The following is a 21149-nucleotide window of genomic DNA, read 5'->3' on the forward strand; positions in this document are numbered from 1 at the left end:
TGAAAGTGAAACAACAGATTTATTGATCATTTCATCCACCCAACTTTTCAAAAAGGTTATTGACACAACACACATACTCTTTAATAAAGTGAAATTATTACAGGAAAATGAAACATAAGTTAAAAAGAGCACGCTCTGAGATCTATGGTACAGTTTCAGCGTCGATTCGTCCATCCTCTGTATTTGTTTTATAAAAAACTTCATCTTGATTCGCTGAGCTGGATTTCAAATGTTCGTCTCGATCCTACAGGAAGCAAACGTTTACAGTCCGATCTCTGAAACCCGCTGCAGGTTTCTGATGGATCGCAGATAGATGGTGCTCGTGACGCACTCGTCACTGCACGCCCGCGGGCGGCTCCACGTCCTCCATTGGTTGGCTGCCGAAGCCGCTGTCGACAGTGACGTCTGATTGAAGAGAAGAATAAGAACGAGGTGAGTGGGTCTGTTGGACGTAACAAAACGTAAGCAGCACTTCAATGTTAGATGTGAGACTAAAAACAGATTCCAGTCGTCGCTGTTCTGCACATGCTCAGTACCGTCCTGCTCTATCGCTGCAGCGTGTAAAACATCAGATCTGAGCAGAGCTAACGGACGCCTCCGTCAGTTACCTGTGTTGTGTTTGTCGTCTCGGAGCTCGGCGTTCCTCAGCAGTCGGACTCCTTCTGTCAGACCGAGAGACTGCAGAGCTTCAACCAGGCCTTCGACTGCACCTCCACCCAGCTGCAAACACACACAAACGTTTAATCTGACCTGCAGCTGTCACAAAGCACACCTCTGCAGCTTAACGTGGAAGACTGCCACGAGCTCCTGTGAGATACATGAGTCACACTGCTGCAGTACCCACATACTCCACCAGGAGGAGCCCATGACATTCAGTTTGTTTCAGTTCTACAGAAAATCACCGAAGTCCCCTCCAGGTGCTTTACGCGGTACGTTAGAGACTCGGCAGTAATAACAGACGCGTTGCTGCTCACAGGTGTCACAGGTGTGTCTGACAACCTGATCGAGATAAACAGGAAACGTCCCTCACAGAGTCTTCCTCTAAATAATAAACTGACAGCGATCATGTGACTGTGTGCACAGGAAGTAGCAGCACAGCTTACGGAAACATCTATGAGCACCAGCGATGCTTCCTGTTTGTGTCGCAGAGCCGGGGCGTGGCTGGCAGGTGAGCTGTTACCTGCAGCTGATTTCAGGGTAAAGACCCTAAAACGGTGGCGAGGACGAACTCCCTGTTAACAGGAAGAGACCTCTAATTGACTCGGGCAGAGGGAGAGGCGGACACGTGGGGTGCCATCACGTGAGGCCGGCTGTCAGACGTGACCCCGCGCAGCCTCAGCGAGGCACGTGTGCAGTGGGCGTGGCTCTTACCTTGTAATGGCGCAGCAGCTGGCGGCAGGGCGTCGGACTGTCCTGGTACAGGTGAGTCAGCGTCATCATGCCCAACTTCTCCGCCAGTTTCTTCCAGGGGACGTCGCCGACGCTCAGCACGTTCACGAGCCGTGACAGCGTGTCCTCGTCGAGCCCCGCGCGCTCCACCTCTGTGGCGGCATCGCAGCTTCACGTTAGCTTGTTTTTAGTAACATCTGAAAGCCGATCAGCTAAAAAGAGAAAACCGACAAACCTTCAGTGCTGCTGGTCGTCGGTCTGATGTTCCCGCTGCCGCGGCGATCCGACTTCGGACTCTTAGATGGCGACAACACTTTCCTGACCTGAAGAGGTGATGTAGCCACACACAACAGCTTCTCTGTTAGCGTCCTCACAAACCGTAACGACGTTCAGAAAATGCCACCTGAGGGTGTACTCTGATTACTCTGAATCGATTACCCCGCTGTTTACGCAGTTGGTCGATCACATGTACATCTGTCGTCTCTACATCTGGAAAATATGCTTTTATTTTGAAAGTACAACTTACCTTTTGGCATTTAGCCAGGTCCAGGGGGGTGTGGCCTCCTGCAGGTCTCTTGCGGGGATTGGATGTCTTTGGGGCGACCTCTCGCTCTTTCTCTTCTTCTCTGATTGGTTCATCTTCATCGTCTGAGGAGGAGGAGCTGAAGAAGAGCGGCTCATCGTTCTCGATGGACTTATCAGCACCTGAGGAACAGCCCACCTTTAATCACCTGTTTGTTAAACGTGGCTCCGCCTCCCCATGTGTGCGTGTCTCACCTGCAGCGATGAGCATGGAGCAGAAGGTCGGCGAGCTGAGGCTTGCGGCTAGGTGGAGCGGCGTGTTTCCTCCAAACGTGCAGGCGTTAACGTCAGCTCGGAGCTGGAAACACAAAGACATTAATGACATCAGATTCACACTGCCGGTTGATGTAAAGAAGCTCCGCCCCCTGCTGTGTCTCGTTACCTCGGTGATGAGCAGGCAGGCCACCTTGAACAGGTTTTCTCTGACGGCCAGGTGGAGGGCGGTGTTCCCGCTCTTCTGCTCAGGCTCGTTTATTTTGGCTCCGCCCTCCACCAGCAGACGCAGGCAGCGCTCGCCGTCCCTCCTCACAGCCAGGTGAAGTGGGTGGAGGCCTGACGGAGAGAAACGTTTCGGTTACTTTCAGCCTTTTATATTTCTGTGTGTGTGTGTGTGTGTGTGTGTGTGTGTGTGGGGCATCCTCTCACCGTGGAAATCAGGCATGTTGACCAGGTGGGCGTGGCATTCTCCCAGGTGAGCCAGCAGGAAGCGAAGAATGTTGTGGTCCCCGGCCAGCGCCGCCAGGTGGAGGGGGGTACGGCCATCTTTGTCCACCAGGCTGGGGTCAGCCCCCGCCTTCAGCAGCACCTCCACCACCTTCACCTGCCGTGTGATCACCGCCAGGTGCAAGGGAGTCTGCAGAGGAGGAGGAGTCAGCGGTCACGTGATAAGGATGTTTGCAGCTTCCTGCAGCGCCCTAACCTGCCCAACAGGTGTGTGCTCCGTGCTCCGATCAGAGCACAAACACTCCAAACAGGAAAAACTTCCCAGGACTTTACCTGCGCATCTGAAAACACCTGATCTGCCAGTTTCTGCTTACCTGTCCTCAGACTGCAGCTAAAAAGATGAGGCGAGTTCTAGTTTACCTAGTAACCTGTAAACTATGCAGGATGTTATTACCTGTTACAGCTGGGTTTACTCATTATCTACATCAGACAGGAGGGGGAGGAGCTTACCTGCTGGAGGTGGTTGGCTGTGTTGATGATGCCTTGCTGCTGGCTGCTGAGCAGAGTGTGGATCAGCTGCTGGATCACACCTGTCTGATGATGGATGATGGCCAGGTGTAAAGGTCTGGAAGGAGAAACAAACACGTGAAGCCACCAAACAAACCTCAGAGGAGAAACTTGCTGTGATTGGTTCTCAGAAACACTCACGTGTCTCCGTTTCCATCTTGGATGCCACACAGGTGTCTCTGGATGGCGAGGAGGACGCGAGCGTCTCCAGTGCTGCAGTACTGCAGCAGGGCGGTGGCGGTCTGCCGGGCGCTCTGAGAGACTCTGCTGTTGAGGGCAGCAGCTGGAAACGCAGCACAGGTGGAGGTTCAGGTGAGAGAGCGTACAGCGGCACGTCATCGGCGTACGACGAGAGGAGAACAGTTTTGTTTCTTACCGATCTGAAGGAGCTGCTGACGGAGCGGCGAGTCGCTCTGTCCTCCTGTCTGTCTGTCGGTCTGCTGCTGCTGCTGAGCAGCACCTGACTGAGGGGCGGAGCCTGACATCTGAGCCCCTCCCCCATTACCGAAGCCAGAGAAAGAGACATTAAAAAACCCTCCCGTTCCTGCTCCTCCCCCGGCTCCATTCATCTCCTGGTGGAACTGAAATCCTGCAGAAAGAAGATTCAAAACTCAGGATGGCTGAGGAAAGCCCGGCGCCGCGTCCGTTTGAGTCTGAGAGACGCCTTCCTCGTGTTCATGCGAGGAAATCCCCCTTCTCATGCCAATCTTAGAAACATTCCTACCTCCTCCTCCTGATCCACCAAATCCCCCGGCTCCTCCTCCTCCTCTTCCTCCTCTCCAGTGCTCATAGTGAGGCAGCGGCTTCTGCTTCTTCCTCAGCACCTCCTCTTTGTCTGCGAGGGAGAGAAGACGAGACGATGGTGACGGAAAACAAACTAGAAAGTGCGCTTTGTGTCTCTCGCTGCTGTGTAATGAACACCTGAGTGAGTAGGTGAGGACTGAAAGTCTGTGCATGGCAACAGTTTCCACTGTGGGAAACCCCAGAACTGTGACCTTTAACCCCAAACATCTGCGAGCCTCTGTGGGGATTTACCGGCAGCGCCCGGTTAGAATGTGCTGTGTGCAGCGTGGCGGCTCACCTAGGACTTGCGGGATGTAAGTGAACTGTTTGGGGTCACTGCTGTCGCCCGCCTTCTTCCTCCTCAGCTGCAGGAAGACGGTGACGGGCCGCTCGATCTCTGTGCTGTGATAGGCCGGCGTTTTGAACACGATGGCGTACTGCAGGGAGGAGAACAGTTACTCAGTGTTAAGTGTTTTCTTCTTCGTGGCCTCTATTAGACCAGCTTTGCATGAGTGAAGGCTCGAAATAATCCTTCTTTACATTACACAGCCTCTCAGATCACCCTTGGCCTAAAATAAGCTGTTGTAGCTCCTCCCCCTTTAAGACAATGCCAAAGAGCCTCCAACACCACGGAGAACCGCCCGTGTATGGTCTTCCTGTTCCACAGGGGGCGCTCTTGAGCTGGTAAAAGCGTCTTTAACAGACTGGAGAAAAAAGTTTTGCTGGTTTCTGTGAGTATCAGGAACATCACAACAGCACAAGCCGCTTTACAGCATCCTAAACCCTTAACCGACCAATCAGCACGCAGTAGCAGGACAGCAGTGCCTTATGGGAAACATCAGCTCCACTGCGAGCCAAACTAAGGGGCTGGTTCCATTTCAGTTCAGACATGTGATCCACGATGGATCTCTACTAAATAAACGCCTTATTCCTCTCTGAGCACGCTCACAAATGCAAGACTTTAAAGTGGGTGGGGCTTCTGTGGCTGGGAGCTACCTGCCCTTTGTGACATCATACAGAGCAGGAGTAGAAAAACCTGAGGTGAGTGCAGTGATGAGAGCATTTATAAAAACACTGACAGTCGTCTGTGTTCACTGTGCACAGCTGCAGTGCGTCACATGACTTCCTCTTTAATGACGTTACACATGCTGTGCTGTGCGTGGGGGCTTTCCTGCACATCGAAAAAAGCCACCGACACTTTATTAATATTATTTTCACAATTTTTAACGTCACACACCACAAACCCACAAACTGCAGGTTTATTGTGTTGAAGGCTGCCTCTGTTTGTCTCTCGGCGACTCAGACATTTCCTACGAAGCAGATCTGAGACGGGATTTCTGGCAGAGCTGCTTCCCCCAAACGCAGCCTCAAGCTGAAGCTGAGGCAGGTGAACTCGTCCAGCGGGCAGATGTGTCTGCAGCCCGTTTGGAGGAATTCCCCTCAGAGCGCGCGCACACACACACACACACACGCGCACGCACGCACGCACGCACGCACGCACACACACACACACACACACACACACACACATGCACACACACACACACACACACACACATGCACACACACACACACACACACACACACACACACACACACGCGCGCACACACACACACATACCCCAAATGTAACCCTGACACTAAAACCACATTTTGAGTCTCCAACTTGTGGGGACGGGATATTGGTTCCCACACACACACTTACCTGTTTGTGGACGTCCGTAGGTGAGAAGTCCCCAAATGCCTCCCAGCATCCGTCCTCGTCCTCCTCGTAAAACCGGATCTCGATGTCATCTGAGGAGCACAGAGGCATGATGGGATATGTCTGCAGCCTGAGCGGCGGTGAAAACAAAGCGCTGGAGGTTTGTTGTTTACCTTTCTGGACTTTGTCGCAGAGCAAGAAGATCTCGTCTCCTCCGAGCACCGAGCCGCACGTCTTATCCATGCGGGAGATCTTCAGGTTGGAGGCGTTGGGAGACTCTGCAGGAGGAACAGATTTTTATCAGAGCTGAGCTTCTGTCAGCGTCTGCAGTGCGGTTCATTTTCTGCTTCTTCATCAGTTACATTGTTTACTTTAATAAACAAACTGGTTACTTCAGCACTAAACACGTCTGCAAATACAGCTCATCGTTACAAAGTTCACTGCGCTCAGATCAGCTGAGCAGGACGCTCAAACCTCTATCCAATCAGAGGCCTGAGGACGCTGCATGGTCAGCATTGATTTCGTCCACCTCTGCAGCACAGCGAGCTCTCGTCTAAGCAAATCTTTACTGAGGACTCACTGCTGTCGTAGATGGGGTTGGAGACGACGGGCTTCAGCGCTCGGGTGAAGGCGCCGGTGCTGTCCTGCAGGTAGGCGGTGAACTTTAACCTGACGATGTTCAGGTCCATCGTCTTCCCTAGCTCCTTGGCCTCCTTCACGATGGCCGACTCCTCGACATCTGCAAACACGCACGAGTTCGACACCTTTTATTCTGCTCGTCCCGCTGAGCTGATCGCTACGTGTACGGTCTGACGTTTGTGTGCGGACATGACAGCACGGCATGTTCTGATGCTTAAAGAAACAGGAAGTTCAAAAACTGAAAGGAGAATTCTGACTTTCTGTTTCTGAACGTCTGAAAGCAAAACGATTACTTATCGTTTCTGAAAACGAACAGCAAACCATTTTAAACGGTGACAAAGCGAAACAAAGACTCAGGACTGAGGTGTTCAGGTGAGTCTACCTGTCAGGTGACAGTGCGGCCCTTTGAGCCGCTTCTTCTCTTCTCTCAGCCTCCGGGTCAGAACTTCAACCACACCCTTCTTGGTCACATGGAGGATCCCCAGGTTGCTGAACCTACAGGAAGTGACATCATCCATTATGCACAGTCTCTTTTCTACATAAAGGTCGTGACTGCAGTGAAACACAGGCAGCGATGTGTTCAGTGTGTTTTTGTTTTTCTCTCTGGGTTTTTTCATTGCAGTAAAGATTCCCAACACTTTGCTGGATTTCATCTGAATCTCAGACAGAAAGCTGCGACTTCCTCTTTGGACTTTTCCCTCACAGCAGCACAAAGAGGCACAAACACACAAACCGTCTGCCTCTCTGTCTTTAAACTGTCTGACACTAAATCCAAACTTTAGAGCAACAAAGAGCACATCGAAAACAACATCCAACTGACAAAGAAAACGAAATAACAATAAAATAAATATTAAATAAAAAAGATTCAAAGTGACCAAAGACTGACTAGAAGCTGACTCTGAGGGGGTCCTTGTGTTTTTTAATAATAATAAGGCCAAGGGGAAGTAAATAAAAAGGGAGGGGGTAATAATGCCGTGATGTGATTGGATACTGACGAGGCGGTGAGGTCGTTGGGGCCAATGTCGATGGTGCAGGTGCCGTTTTCGACGCAGTGGCGTCCAACCAGACTGTGGGCGTGGACGCGAGGAGGGTCGGTGTGCGTCACTAGCTGGACCTCGACCCGGGCCAGACCCACGTAGTTATTGATCTGAGGAACAAAGACAGTATTACGGTCTGCACGCCACAGGCGGGCTTCAGGTTGGACTCCATGAACAGCTTTAATAAAAATGGTGGATGTTCTGGTTAAAGGTGTGTAAAGATGAAGGCTGGAGGTTCTGCAGTGGTGAACTTTGAGCCACGTGTTGCACAATTATTACACAAACATCAGAAAACGTATTGTGGGAGAACGTTTCAAAACCTGCTTTAGGACACGAACGATAACGAGCCCAGCGTGGAGCCCTGTGGGACACCGGCTTTTACGTCATTACCACACACGCGTGGCTCTCTGCGGATAAACATTTATGTTTATTATTGCTAAGAGCTCCTCCGAGCGTCTCCACGCACAGGGAGATCAGGTGTAGTACCGAGCTCTCCCACATTTCCTGTCCTGAAAATACCCGATAAAAAAGTTCCAAAAAGTCTTTAACTGTAAATATAGAGAGACAGCACGAACAGGGACGCTCATCGGATTCCCTGGATGCAAACTGTCACCGATCAGTGTGCGTGAAGAACATTTGTTCCTCAAACTGTCGTGAAGATCGGTACAAATGTGGCGCTCGCCCCCACCTGGCTGGAAACTCCACGTCCACATTTCCCGATCAGCACTGATTGATTATTGGATCGTTCATCCAGAAACAAATGTCCGAGGGTTTGTTTTTTAAAACGACCTGACTGAGTTCAGTTTTAGGTCGACGTACAGAAACATTGACCGCCGGAGAGGTGAACGTGGCAAAATGCCGAGGTTGTTATTGACGTGTGTTACCCACCCTCACTGTGGGGTACGTTCTCTTGTTCTTCTCGCTGGAGGCCCCCGGGAGCCCGCCGTGTGATGGACCCTCGCACTCATAACGGAAACGAAATCCCCTCTGTAAACACACACACGTTAAAGATAAGCACAGCAGTCAAGATAAGGGAACATCTGTATTTGTTTCCCTGAGCCGTCACGCTCACAGTTTCACTTTCTCTTCAAAGCAGTGCATGAATTCAACAACATTTAAAACAAGGCGACGGGTCTGAAACTGTTGTTCATTTCATTACAAACAGCTGCTGTGTGCATGACTCGTGATCTTAAACTTTATTAAAACTTTATTCTGAAGAAAAGCTAAAAATGCGACTGCATATCAGAGCCGGTGTGCAGGCTGTGGTGCTGTGAGCGTTTGCGTCACTACTTCAGCACTGGTTGCGTAAACTCGGCACTTCCTTTGTCTTCAGAGCAGAACTGAGCGATTTGCATAGAGACAGTCGGCAGACACGCAACCTTTAGCAGCAGAAACTCCCTGTTTGTGCTCGTCGGCTCTGTCCCGTGTTCTTATATGACTGTTGGGAAAACCCTGGATAAAAGGAAGTGACTGTTGTATTAACGTGCGGATCAGCCCGCCGGGGAAGCACCGCTCTGAGTCTGAACGAAGTCTCTTCTTCCTGTTTGAGCTTCAGCTCAGGTCGGAGCTTTGAGCTCATTCATCACCTCACGCTGTTCAAATCCTTTGTTTGTTTGCTTTGCCATGCAGGGCATCGTTCGGCTTCACGTTACACACAACAACAAACACATTTTTGTGTCGTGCTGCTGGTGTTACGTCATCACGCTGCATCCCACCACAGCTGTAGACTTTGTATTGTCAGAGCTTTTCTACTTCAAACTTTAAAACATCAGGATAAGACGTTAATGTTATGATGTCTGTGGTAGGCTCAGGGGAATAAAACTGGACTGGGACAAAGCAGTGAACCTGACTCTGATCCCTGTGGGACACCATCAGCAGCTACAGCACTTAATGGACCGTTCGTCGGTAATGCTGGCGTCTGTTAATCACTCCACCGGTGAATAAAATTCAAATGAGGACTAACAAAGGAACAATCACGTTTAAACCATTGTTGAAGATCTGAACCACCAAGAATCCAGGTTTATCAGGCCGTCTGTGTCTTATTGCTACGCTATATTGTTGACGACTGCTTCGATCTTTATCTTTGTCACCTCCATGTTTCCACTGCAGTCTTTATCCACCCACCGCTGCCTTGTCGTGTTTGTAACAGGAAGTAAGATGTGAGTCTCACCTGTTTGGGCTCTTCGATGATCTGAATGTACGGGCCGTGAGCTACAACACAAACACAGGTGAAGAAAAAACACTCGTCAGTCGCTGTGACTGATCATTTCTCAAAATCATCATCAACTTTCACTATTTCATCAGCGAGAAGCAAAATGTTACCAGACGTGAGTAAATTCTAGAAGGTTCTAGATGACCAGGTGTTATTCGCTGGAGTTTTGTGGAGTTTCTTGTAACATGTTACAGTACTGATGCCCACTAACCGACACACACACACACTTCTGGGTATGAAACCCAGACTGTACATGTTTCTAAAACTGAGGGAGGGTACTGGGGCGCCCCCAGGGCAGGATCAGAGAGCTGCGTCCATCCTGAGCTGTTTGAGGTTGTAGCAAAACCTAAAGATGGTGAAAGGCTCTGGACTTCACAAGGCTTGGTTTCAAACACACTCGTGTGTTCTCAGGAGCTCCTGACTCCAGCCTGACCGTGTTCTCAGTCAGACCCGTTAATGGTTCACCTTTGACCTTTTTAAACCAGATGTTGTGGTGCAGTGAGATGCTTCAGACAGGAGGTCAGTGTGTTAAAGGCAACAAACTGACTTAAATAACAAACACAAATGAGAGTCTGCAGATTGATGTTGTTTCCTACAATGGCACGCATCTTTTTTCTGATTAAGGAGGCAAAAAATGAGCTGGGAGTTCAACCTGTTCCATAGTTTGACGTGACTGTGACATCGTCCTGAATGCTCACCTGTCTCAGGCATGAAGGGCTCTGTCTTTATGTCCACTGGAATATAGTCGTACGGCATGAACTGCTGCAGCTGAGGACGAACAAGCAGAAACATCTTTAACAGAGCGTCGATCGATCGTCTTTACAGCTCAGACCTTTCAGTACCATCAGACTGTGCTGTCGGTGTAAAAGCACATGTTACAGTTGTGATGTATAAAGGCAGCGGGCCCAATGTCGATCCCTGTGGAACACCTCCATCACACAGGAAGCGGCTCGTTCGTTGTGCCTCACTCTGTGGCTTACGATTGGTCGCTGGCGGACATTCCAGACTCCAGTTGCCTAGGTAACCCTTGTAAAACAGTTTCAGGGGCTTCATAACGTTCCTGTGAATCATCGATTTATCGGCAAAACTGACACATCCCTGGTATCAAAATGATTGATCAGTTAAACGTGAATCATTAGCGCTGTAAACCCCCTCGCAGCCCCTCAGATTTCTGCTTTTTAACGAGTTTCAAACGAATCGGTTATTTCTTACCGTAACTGAAGCACTCTGTTCTTTAACTGCCTCCACTTGTTTTACACCTTTCTGCATGATTGCATTCAGCTGCACAGAATTCACTCATATAGAGAATGAAGAAGATTTTAAATGTCATTTTTGGGATGCTTTACCAAATTTAAGCTTGTAAGTTGCACATTAATCCTGAGCCACGTCTACAGGAGCGACAACTGCGGCCGTCCTAATGAACGCACCGCGCTGAGCTCGTACTCCAGCAGCTAACCTGAAGCAGACACCCAGTGCAAACATCTGGAGCCTGTTTGGCTTGTGGTAGGCCTCCTCAGTTAATGAGAAGCAGGAACAACTTTATTCAAACGCGTTGTTGTTGCATCAAAGCGAAAACGAGCAGCAACCGACTGAAGCTCTGCGACGCTTCGTTGTGTCACCTGCACCTCTCGCCTGGTTAAATACAAAGCTGTGCTTCTTTGAATGAGAAGTGGCTTCCTCTTTAACTGGAAACGGTGTCATTGCTCCCGAGTCAACATCCAACACTGATCCGATCCTCGCGCACCGTATGAAAAGTTTTCTGAACTGGTTTTGTGTCGCTGCTTCCTGCTGAGGTCTCCACAGGTTTACAACAAAGAGCCCACCGCACGCTTTGATTTCAGGCTTTGATGTAAACGCGTCTCTTCTTTTAGACATCAAATAAAACTTCACAGATGTGCAGAAAACCTCTGAATCCACTCAGGATGATGTAATCAGAGGAGACCTGAAATCATTTCCACGTTCTCGTGTCAGAACGAACGGTTAGAGCGAGGCTCAGGCACGCTCGCTGATCAGCTGGATTAAAAACACACTTCCTGTAGTGGAGAGAATAAAGACAAATGTAGAGAAAGTACTTACGTCGTGCTCGTAGCCGCCGATGAACTGGGCTTCAGTCATCCTGCAGCACAAACAGAGACAGTCAGTGAGAAGCGTTGAGAAAGTCAGAGGCGTGTCGGAGGAACCATCGGCCGAGCCGAGTCGCTTTAAGCCCCCTCAGGCTGAAGCTGAAAGTCCCGAGAGGCGGACAAAGACACAAGAGCGCAGCAAAGCGATCCAAAGTTCAGCAGTTTCACTTTCACGCACTCAAAAACTGCACGACCTCTCTCCTTCCCTCCTTCTTCTCTGCTGTTTGTCTCTAATCTCCCCCCTCTCTCTCTGCCCCTCCCCTTCCCGTATCTCGCTCTGCTTTCAGTCACTTCCTGGAAGTGGCTGAGCTGAGGAAAACCCCCAGAATCCCAGGCCTGCAGAGAGAGGAGGCGGGGCTACAGCTGCTGATGTCACTCTGCTGCTGCCGGTGAGGCAGACGAGGAAGAAGAGCAACAACAAACAAAAAGAAAAACAGAGATAAACATTCGAGCTGAAAAATAAAGACAGAGTCGACATCCTGAGACAGTTAAAGTCTTTAAATAACACTCATGATGGTGTGAACGACTTCTACAGAAACAGCTTCGAATGGAAGCAGCCGTGTGGAGCTTAAAGAGCAGTAAATAACTACAGCCGCACTCTCACAGCTTATTTCACCTCATCAGAGCGTAAACAGCTGATGAGGTCTGCAGCACAGTCACGAGAGAGCGGACGAGAAACCGGCCCGACAGCGTTCAGCCGTCAGACCCCAGCAGTTTAACACTGAGACAAAGCAGCTGATTAAAGCTGAAGCCCAGCGTGAAGCTAGAACCAGCAGACAGGGACGAACCTGCAGAGGTTACAGCTGTGAACGGCGCTCTGTCACAGCCGGGCGTCCGGCTCCGCTCTGCTTCCTCTTTGCTCTCTTTTCTGTCTTTTTGCTGGTTTCTCGTTCGACTTCCTGTCCCTCGTCTAACGCCTCTGACTCAAAACTGATGCGAAGCTCACTGCTCTCCCAGCTTCAACCCGCTGTGACGGGACAGCCCCTCTCAGCGCATCGACCAATCAGAGCGCTGTGCAGAGACAAACCCACAAAGGTAGAGTACGAGCAAGATGAGAGAAAACCCGAGGGGAAGTCTGCAGGAATCCACAGAGGTTATTTCTTTCATGTTTCCCTGAAACAGCTTCAGTCATTCGCTTGAATTAACCTGATGAAACATGCAGCGTGAGAAGCACCGAACGCGATGCAGACACACAAACAACAGCTGAGGATGCCCATGCGACACACTTCATGTTTGTGACCTCGAGCAGACGTCCCAGGCTGCTTCCAGCTCCTTCAGCTTGTTTCCCGAAGCATCCGGACGCTCTACAGCCGAAGAGCTTCAGTCATTCACCACAGAAGAACAGCTGACAGCAGCTGCAGGAATCTTTAAGACCTGCAGTTTAACTGATGTGTGTTATCTGGCTTCACGGACAGAGAGCTGGGTGTCATCAGCATAGCAGTAGAAATGTTTGCTATGATGATCCAGCCTGAGGGAAGCATGTATGATGTGAACAGAGCCGCGCGCTCAGTTTGTGAAACTTTATCTTCAGATACAGTTTGACTTTTGTGTAATACCGATTTGCACCAGCAGATGGTACAATGAGTCATCGTCACGCACATTATTAACATCTGTATTTAAAAAAACATGCCAGTGCAAATGTGATGTCACATTCTTCGTTTGTGTGTATTTAACCAAACTGTGGATCCTGATTCGTCTCACCAGTAAATAAAAACGCTGCAGGTTTGAATGGATCTGAAAGCTTCTTCCACCTGCTGATCAGAGCTTATTGATTACTGCACATTGTTCCTAGTTTAGTTTATTTGTGTCTTTTCTTTATTTTGTTGGATTTGTTCTTCTCGTGTCTTATTCACGGTTTGTGAGTCAGCTGTGAGCTGCACTGACCTTCATGAAACTTGTGCAGCTTGAATCTGGTTATGTTTGGTTTATGATGGTTATAAATAATCAGCCTGAGACGTTCGAGCTGCAGACTGAGTTTCTGCTATCGGCCTCACTGCCGCTCCTGATTCTGTCGCTGCATTTCTACCCCACACTGAAGCAACGAGCAAAGTGCTGCATAACAAGTAAAAATAAGAATAATCATTTAATAAAGAAAGACAAGAGAAATAAGATAAAAAGTAAAACAATGATAGAAAAACAGAAGCTGAACCCAGTCTGAAGCTGAGAACGATGATGAAGAGAAGGGTTTTCTTCAGTTTGAAGGCTGGTAATGAGGAAGACGATTCTGGAGTTTCACAGATTCTGGAGTGCGAACCAATCAGCAGCTAGTAGGCGGACCTCAGTGAATGACACGTGACGTAGACGAACCCCGTAAAGCAGTTAGCGACAATATTTGAAATGTTTGTGTGCACGTCACCGGAAGCCAGTGCAACAATCAGAGGACGGGCCAATAATGGCCACGCCTCCGTGTCAGCAGCATTATGAACCCGCTGCAATCATTATATTAGACCTTTCTACCAGAAACAGACGGTTTAACTTCAGTTAAGTCTAAAGTACGCTGCTTTATCAACGTATTCGATACCTGAGCCAAATGAAAGAATCAAATATGACTCCAACATTACCTGATGTCAGGGCTCAAGATCTGAAGGAGGAGTTATGGAGAGTGCGACCGGCAGCTGATGAACGTCATGTAGGTTCAGAGGGTCATTAATATGGCCCAAAAAATCATTGGACATCCTCTTCCCTCCCTGAAGGACCGGCACATCAGCTGACCTGATTGGCTACCTCCCTGGACTTTTTTGGGGGGGGGGGGGTAACAACAATAATAATAATAATAACAATAAAAATGTGCAATAAAACGTCCCTTTTATTTCTTCCTTTTATTTAGTTAAGTTACTGTGTTGTCCTGTTTGTGTTGTGTGTCGTATTTCATTGTACTGTTGTTCTAGGTATGACTGTGCAATGACAACAAAGAGTTACCCGTCAGAGCGTCATCAGCATAGAAATGATCCGCAACATGTGGCAGCACATGCAGTGAAAAGACAAGTGGTCCCAGACCCGAACCCTGAGGTATGCCCCAGAGACAGTATCCGACAGTTCAGGAGATCCAGATCATGTGATCCACTGTATCAGAGCAGCATCACCACCGTCAACAACACATGCGATCATTAACAACAGACAAAAGAGCAGCTTCTGTGGAGCCAGGCTGAAAAACCTGCAGCTGCTGGAAATCCACGTCCTCCAATACGTTAGAAGGAAAAGACGAAGAGCAGGATGAGGGTGGAGATCTACAGGTGGAGCGTTTCATGCTTACGTAGACCATCCCTTAGACTCACAAACATTTCTAAATGTTAAAACAGATGAGACAGTCATTTACAGGCAGGAGGATTCGACCTGTCAGTAACATTAGTTAGTAAGAAACGCTCAAAGTGATGGATCAGAACGTTAGAGCCAATAAGAAACTGAAATAATCTCAAATCAGATCCAGATTATTAACAGAGCTTCTGTCATGAAAACAAACATCTTGTAACCGCCTCGAGTAGAGATTAAAACCTTAAAAGCTGAACTTTAACTTTTCCATTCAGATAAATCAGATTGTTTCCACCAGAGCAGAAATATTTATATCAATATATACATTTGAAAATTTGCGATAACGATATAACTAACGATATAATTGACACGAGACAAAATACTTTACAACTCCTCAACTTTATTAGTGCAAAAAACCCCATCAATGCATTTCCACTGAAACAAGCAGCTGTTTTTTATCTGCATTAAAGTTATATAAAAACGTAACAGTGCAAACTCCTCACTGACAGTTTAACCAAAAGGCATTTCCAGTGGAAACTGGCCGACACATCCTCAGCATAACCATGTATAATATCCACAACACTTAAAAAGAGCTTATACACACACAGTACGGTAACATTATGTTGAAGCACAGTACGTATCACTCCGCGAGGCTCCGCCTACGATAGCCGTAACGCTCCGACAATCCATCAAGCGGTGCGGCTTCGTAGCTCAGCAAAGTCGTACTGAAACATCTGACAGATTTTCGAGCGCCGTGCACATAAAATCGTCTCGAGGTCAGTAAACACAACCAGAGTTCAGACATAAGGCACACGGGATTATAAGGGGCTCTGTCGACTGTCAGAAAAATCAAAGGATTGATTTTAAGTGCGCCGTATTTTCCAAACAACACGGTAATAACGACGGCCCGCTAGCATGCGCTACCAAAAATAGTGCTTTGTTGTGTATCTGACGGACGGAAGCTAAACCAGTTCCACACCAGTGAAGCTGCAGCATTTTACAAACCAGTTCAGGTTCATGGTTTCACTCAACGATCCGCTTTCGCTCTTCTCGTTCTGCGTCGCCGCCATTTTTCGGCCATGTGCGTATGTAAACAAAGGCACTGCGCATGCGCGTTTTACCCATATTCTATCGCCATATTTCATTTTCTTATCGTTGCCCAACATCATACCGGTGTTACTGTGAACGGTGTGAGATGACCCAGCACTAGTTTCCACACTGATAAACACATTTATGTTCTTTTTACTGCAGTGATACGAGTGTCTGAATCCACTATTGTTCTGTGATGAGAAGTTCAATGGAAGCATGTAAAATCAGGAAATATTTGCCATGAGTCAGAGAATATTCCCCACATATGAACTTCTAAATGTAACAGCAACAACGTCGTCTTTGCTGCCTGTTAGCAGAACAACCGCCAGAAGAACTTTAATAAACTTTAAATAAACCAGGGTGTGTGTGGGCTTCACGGGGACACAAACGCTGCTCTTTTAGTTTCTCATCAAGGAAAAATGAACTAGAACGACTCGAATACACCTGTTATTATTCTCACTACAATATTATTATTTCCTGTTGTTATTATTATTATTGCAAACATACACTGAGCTGATACAGGAGTGATGAAGAAAACCGACAGCGTCTAACGTGTATTTTTACCTAACAGGCGCAGACAGGGCGTCACTTATAATCCAAATCTGAGGATGAGATGGTTTGTCAGTTTTATTTTCTTATTCTTACCCGTATTAAACTGGCCCCTATTGTAAACATCAGGCGCTTCCTGCAGCTTGGCTCTGATTATGAGGAAGAGCAGCAACAAACTGAACGAATAAACCAACGTCAGTCTGCATCAGAGGTTCCCATCGCTTTCAGGTGAGAGCCATATAGAGTCAAACTTTCCGCTGCGCTGGGATGTTTTGTAGCAACCGCTGTTTCAGAAACAACCTCCATGCGCCTTAACGAGGTGTTAGTCATCAGCTGCTGGTTGTCACGGAAACACAAAACAGACTGAGGTCTCAGCTGGTCAGATGATTTATTTAATCTAAAACAGGCTGCTGTCGGCTTGGGACCGAAGCATCAGTCCATCCTCCGTCTCAAACAGGCTCCTGTCTCTTTAAAAACATACTTTTCTCTGATTGGACAACTTGTGGAAGCCTGCAGAGGGGCACTACGTACCTACATGTGAGCTGCGCTGAATGATGATTTATGCAATCCACGAGAGAAAGCATGACACGCTTCAGAGCGGCGGCCTGTTGGCGGTTTAAAAATGATTTCTTTCCTGCAAATCAAGTCAGGGGCGAGGGGGTGGAGCCTACAGCCGGAGGACGCAGACACTACGCAGGTTTGGGTTCATTTCCTCAGGTGATCGAACACACCTGTCTGGCAACCCACGCAGACACGTGGAGGACAAACACACCCGAGTGCACCAAGCGTGACACTGTCACATTTTCACGACCTTTAACCTTTTGATTCATGTTTGTGTTTGCTCTCATTCATCAGCTCACGGTCGGTGTTTCACTGTCAGAGGGTAAAAAACTCGTTTGGAGGACCAATCACATCACTGCTCTTTATGTGTGTGTTTGTGTGTGCTGCATAAAGCGCTGTGAGTGCAGTCAGTGTAACATTGAAGTGAAGTCGTTCTGATTAAAAATGGTGAAAAGAACATGGACCCAAACGTCTTGGGTCGCAGCAGATGGCCCCGCCCCTCCCTGAGCCTGGTTCTGCTGGAGGTTTCTTCCTGTTAAAAGGGAGTTTTTCCTTCCCACTGTCACCAAAGTGCTGCTCATAGGGGGTCACATGATTGTTGGGGTTTTGTCTGTATGTATTATTGTAGGGTCGACCTTACAATATAAAGCACCTTGAGGCGACTGTTATAAATAAAGTTGAATTAATATTACTAATAACAACAACAACAATAATAATAATAGTGCCATGACGATTTAAAACAAAACCCTGGCGCTGCAGCGAGCAGGACAGGAAGTGAGATACACAACCTGCTTTAACTTCAGTGCACAACCTACAAACCAAAACAAAAATCACTTTTTGGAGCTTCGGGGCTTCCGTAGAAACCACAGAAACATTCCTGTGCGTCGCTGAGCTTTGAGCAACAGGATTCCAAAACATCTCATAACAAACAGGAAACGCATCACAGCACATTACAGGGTTAACAGCAGACGTACCGCAGGGCTCCTGCCATGGCTCAGCGCTGACAACGACGATGATGATGATGAGGAGGAGGCAGCTGACCTGTTCTTCCTCCTTCAGGGATTTTCCTGTGGATGGTAAGCGAAGGGTTAATGACACAGCTCGGTGCTGATGGAGTCACATCAGTGGGAATTTCCACCCTCCTCCTCCTCTGTGATGTGTGGGGACGATCAGGGAGCTCAGGCCCAACAGACACAGTTAAAGGAGCAGTCCGCCTTCACCACAGCCTCGGTTTCACAGGGTTAGCTTAGCACAAACACTGAGAACCAATGGAAACTGTTAGCCTAAAACCCAACAGGAGGAGGAGGGGGAGCAGCTCTGGAAAGGTCACATTTACATCTGCTTTCATGTGTTTTTGGAAAAATGTTTTTCAAGCTACTCAGAAAAATTCATCTTTCAAAGAAAATGATGAATTTTTTTCAATGATTTGCAAACCAAACGAGGCGTTTAGGCGCCGTCAGAACTTTCTGTCCTACAAACAGACGAGGAAGACTTGCTGAAGCTTCGCTGCTTCCTCCAAACACAGTTTTCTGAACTTTGACTCTCGGACCTCGGCCTTATTTAAACTCTCCTCAGCTTCTTTAATCTGCTTTGATATTTTCACGTCTGTAAGGTAGAAATTCTCCTTTCATTCATTTTTCCAGAGCGGACAGAAAAGTCTCATTTTAATGTAGCACCATCAGCACCACATCTGTGCTCTGCGAGCGTCACGTGATTGTTGGCTGCTGTCTGTTGTATATTTGTGAGTCTGTGAGCACCTTGAGGCGACTGCTGTTGTCTTTGGTGCTTTATAAATAAAACAGACAAGATGATTAAATATTGTAACATCTGTGTCTAGAAAATTCTCTTTTGATCATATTTACAGTAATGAAGTCTGTGGATGTCATCAGAGCGCCTTAAAGGAAAACTTCAGGGTCAGAGGTCAGTGTCATAACGATGAATGTTCCCTAACCCTGCAGATGTCTGACGTCAGCACGGCTGTTTCACGGGTTCGTTTCGGGGAAATGTGCGAGCAGAGCCACACGCGTTGGATCCACCGTGAACACCTGGATGGAGGTGATGCAGGTGTGGCGGAGCGCCTGGAGCCGCCTCGGGTCACACGGGGTAAAACGGCCGACGGCAGGGCTGGCGTGCAGCACGCTTCCTGTTAGAAAGGCCTTGTTTCCTCTGGAACTTCTTTCAGGTACATCTGAGCCGCAGGTGGGCCACACCGAGACCACCACACGCCACACTGGAAGTCCTCACTCCGCGGCCCCTCGGCAGGATTCCGGAAACTGGCGAATCTGAGGGCTCGGTATGCGGTAAAGGATCATTTTGAACTGTGAAGCAGCTCAAGAACAAACCCCAGGAGCCGAGCACAGTGGCTATTTAACTGGATTCTTTGCGCCTGACAACAAACACGAGCCTGGATTACAGAAGCAGAACGAGCCAGTTTAAACATCACAGCGCAACCTCAACACCTCCACACTTCATCTGCATCAAACACAGCCAGCGCTGAAACGACCCAATAATCGATCATCAATAATCCTCAGTGATCGAGTAACAGCTGCTCACGTCACCCCGAATGTTTGTCACGCGAGAATGAGGCACATTAAAGTTCGGCTGTGGTGGAATCACCTGAGTTACAGGTGCGTGTCCAGCGCTCGGTTAATAATTTTATTTTATTGATCAGCAGTTTGACTTTAAACGAAGTTAAAGAAACGTTACCTGCGCGCAGCTCTCAAGGTTCACTTCAGTCTGGAAACTCCAAACTGGATTCAGCAACAAGACCAAGATCACAACCCCAAGGTCACGTCCTGCTCCCGATTTTCAAAATAAAGCTAAGAACCCTGCACCTCTGATGTGAAGCGAACAGGAGAGAAATCAGTGTGAAAAACATTCAAACGAGAAGAGAAAAAAACAACAAAAAAGGAGGACAATAAAACAATAACAGTCGCAAAAAATATTCAGGAAAATTAAAAAACAGCATTTCAAATGTTTTTTTATTTATATATCAAAAATTCACATTATCTTAATTTTTATTTATTTCCTCTGAACTCATCGACTGTAATACATTCAGTTCAGAGATATCACTATTTCATTTGAATTTTTAGATTTTGTTTATTTAAAATTCTCCAGATAATTTTATACAAATTATTAAAATAATTAATTTAAGGAGAAAAGCGAAAAGATACAAACATTTTTACACAAACAGAAAAATTAGAAATATAAACAAAAAAAGAAGCTTTTAATGCTTTGTATAAAAATTAAAAAAAAATTAAACTAAATTATATTTAACTATTTCACTATCCTTTCAAAATGTGCGGTAAAATGATGCTTTTGTTTTGATAATCAGGAAGTCATGTCCCGCCCTCCGCAACAAACTTGACTTAGGTCAGCTCGGTTGTCATGGTGACCGCAGGCAGGCAGTCAGATTGGAAAGCCCCAGAGCTGAAGGGGAATTCCGGCACCACGTGGCAAACTCTACCTACTGATTGGTGGATGGTAAAGGGGAGCCACGCCCACCCAGGCAGAAAAACAAGAAGAAAAAAACAAAAAAAACTTGTTTTTTAAAAAACGAATCAAGTTAAAAACTTTACAAAAATAGTAAAAACAAATGAATGATCATAAAGAGAAAAATACAAAAACACGAAAAATATTACATATATTCTTTTACTGCTCCTATACAGCTGTGTGTGTGTGTGTGTGTGTGTGCGTGTGCGTGTGTGTGTGTGTGTGTGTGTGTGTACGTGATTGCACTCAGGTGTTATTACGTTCACAGCACTGTGGCATGAGCTGAGCCGGCCTGTGCAGGTCACAGTCGGGGAAGTACCCTCTTGTGTATCTATGAAATCACTGATTCGTCAGATGAGTCGTGAGCGTCATCGCTCATCAGCTCAGGCTGAGAACGGTGTGGAGGGAGGTGCACGCTGTTCCCCGCTCTCCACCTGGATCCACCAAACATGAATCCAGGTAAACGTCTCAGGTGCTTCTGCACCTGCAGCGAGTGCTGACGTCATGCTCAG

The 21149-nt window shown here is 47.6% G+C and overlaps 1 protein-coding gene across 2 annotated transcripts; it reads right to left on the reverse strand.

Moving 5' to 3' along the window:
• nfkb2 (nuclear factor of kappa light polypeptide gene enhancer in B-cells 2 (p49/p100)) lies at positions 1-19956 on the reverse strand. Of its 2 annotated transcripts, XM_004575713.6 has the most exons (24): positions 19852-19956; positions 18120-18212; positions 11651-11690; positions 10273-10342; positions 9533-9573; positions 8251-8349; positions 7321-7472; positions 6708-6820; positions 6267-6425; positions 5860-5964; positions 5690-5778; positions 4283-4421; positions 3926-4036; positions 3578-3790; positions 3343-3484; positions 3145-3259; positions 2617-2824; positions 2354-2523; positions 2167-2269; positions 1916-2094; positions 1625-1712; positions 1372-1541; positions 609-720; positions 1-405 (listed from the first exon to the last, which is right to left on the reverse strand). In XM_004575713.6, exons 2-24 carry the CDS (start codon positions 18134-18136, stop codon positions 335-337), a joined length of 2706 nt encoding a protein of 901 aa, XP_004575770.1. In that variant the 5' UTR covers positions 18137-18212; positions 19852-19956; the 3' UTR covers positions 1-334. The 2 variants fall into 2 exon arrangements, with proteins under 2 accessions (XP_004575770.1, XP_012771644.1); XM_012916190.5 differs by lacking the exons at positions 18120-18212; positions 19852-19956 and adding an exon at positions 12486-12929.
• Positions 19957-21149: the final 1193 nt, after the last annotated feature.

This window comes from Maylandia zebra, linkage group LG13 (assembly GCF_041146795.1).
Source record: "Maylandia zebra isolate NMK-2024a linkage group LG13, Mzebra_GT3a, whole genome shotgun sequence".
NCBI classification, from domain to species: domain Eukaryota; kingdom Metazoa; phylum Chordata; class Actinopteri; order Cichliformes; family Cichlidae; genus Maylandia; species Maylandia zebra.

Excerpts from the sequence above, each read along its gene's own strand:
- nfkb2 (XM_004575713.6), bottom strand. Across the intron at positions 6,426-6,707 it reads GCCGCACTGTCACCTGACAG|ATGTCGAGGAGTCGGCCATC; the intron begins GTAGACTCACCT and ends GCGTGTTTGCAG. Across the intron at positions 2,825-3,144 it reads CAGCCAACCACCTCCAGCAG|ACTCCCTTGCACCTGGCGGT; the intron begins GTAAGCTCCTCC and ends CCTCCTCTGCAG.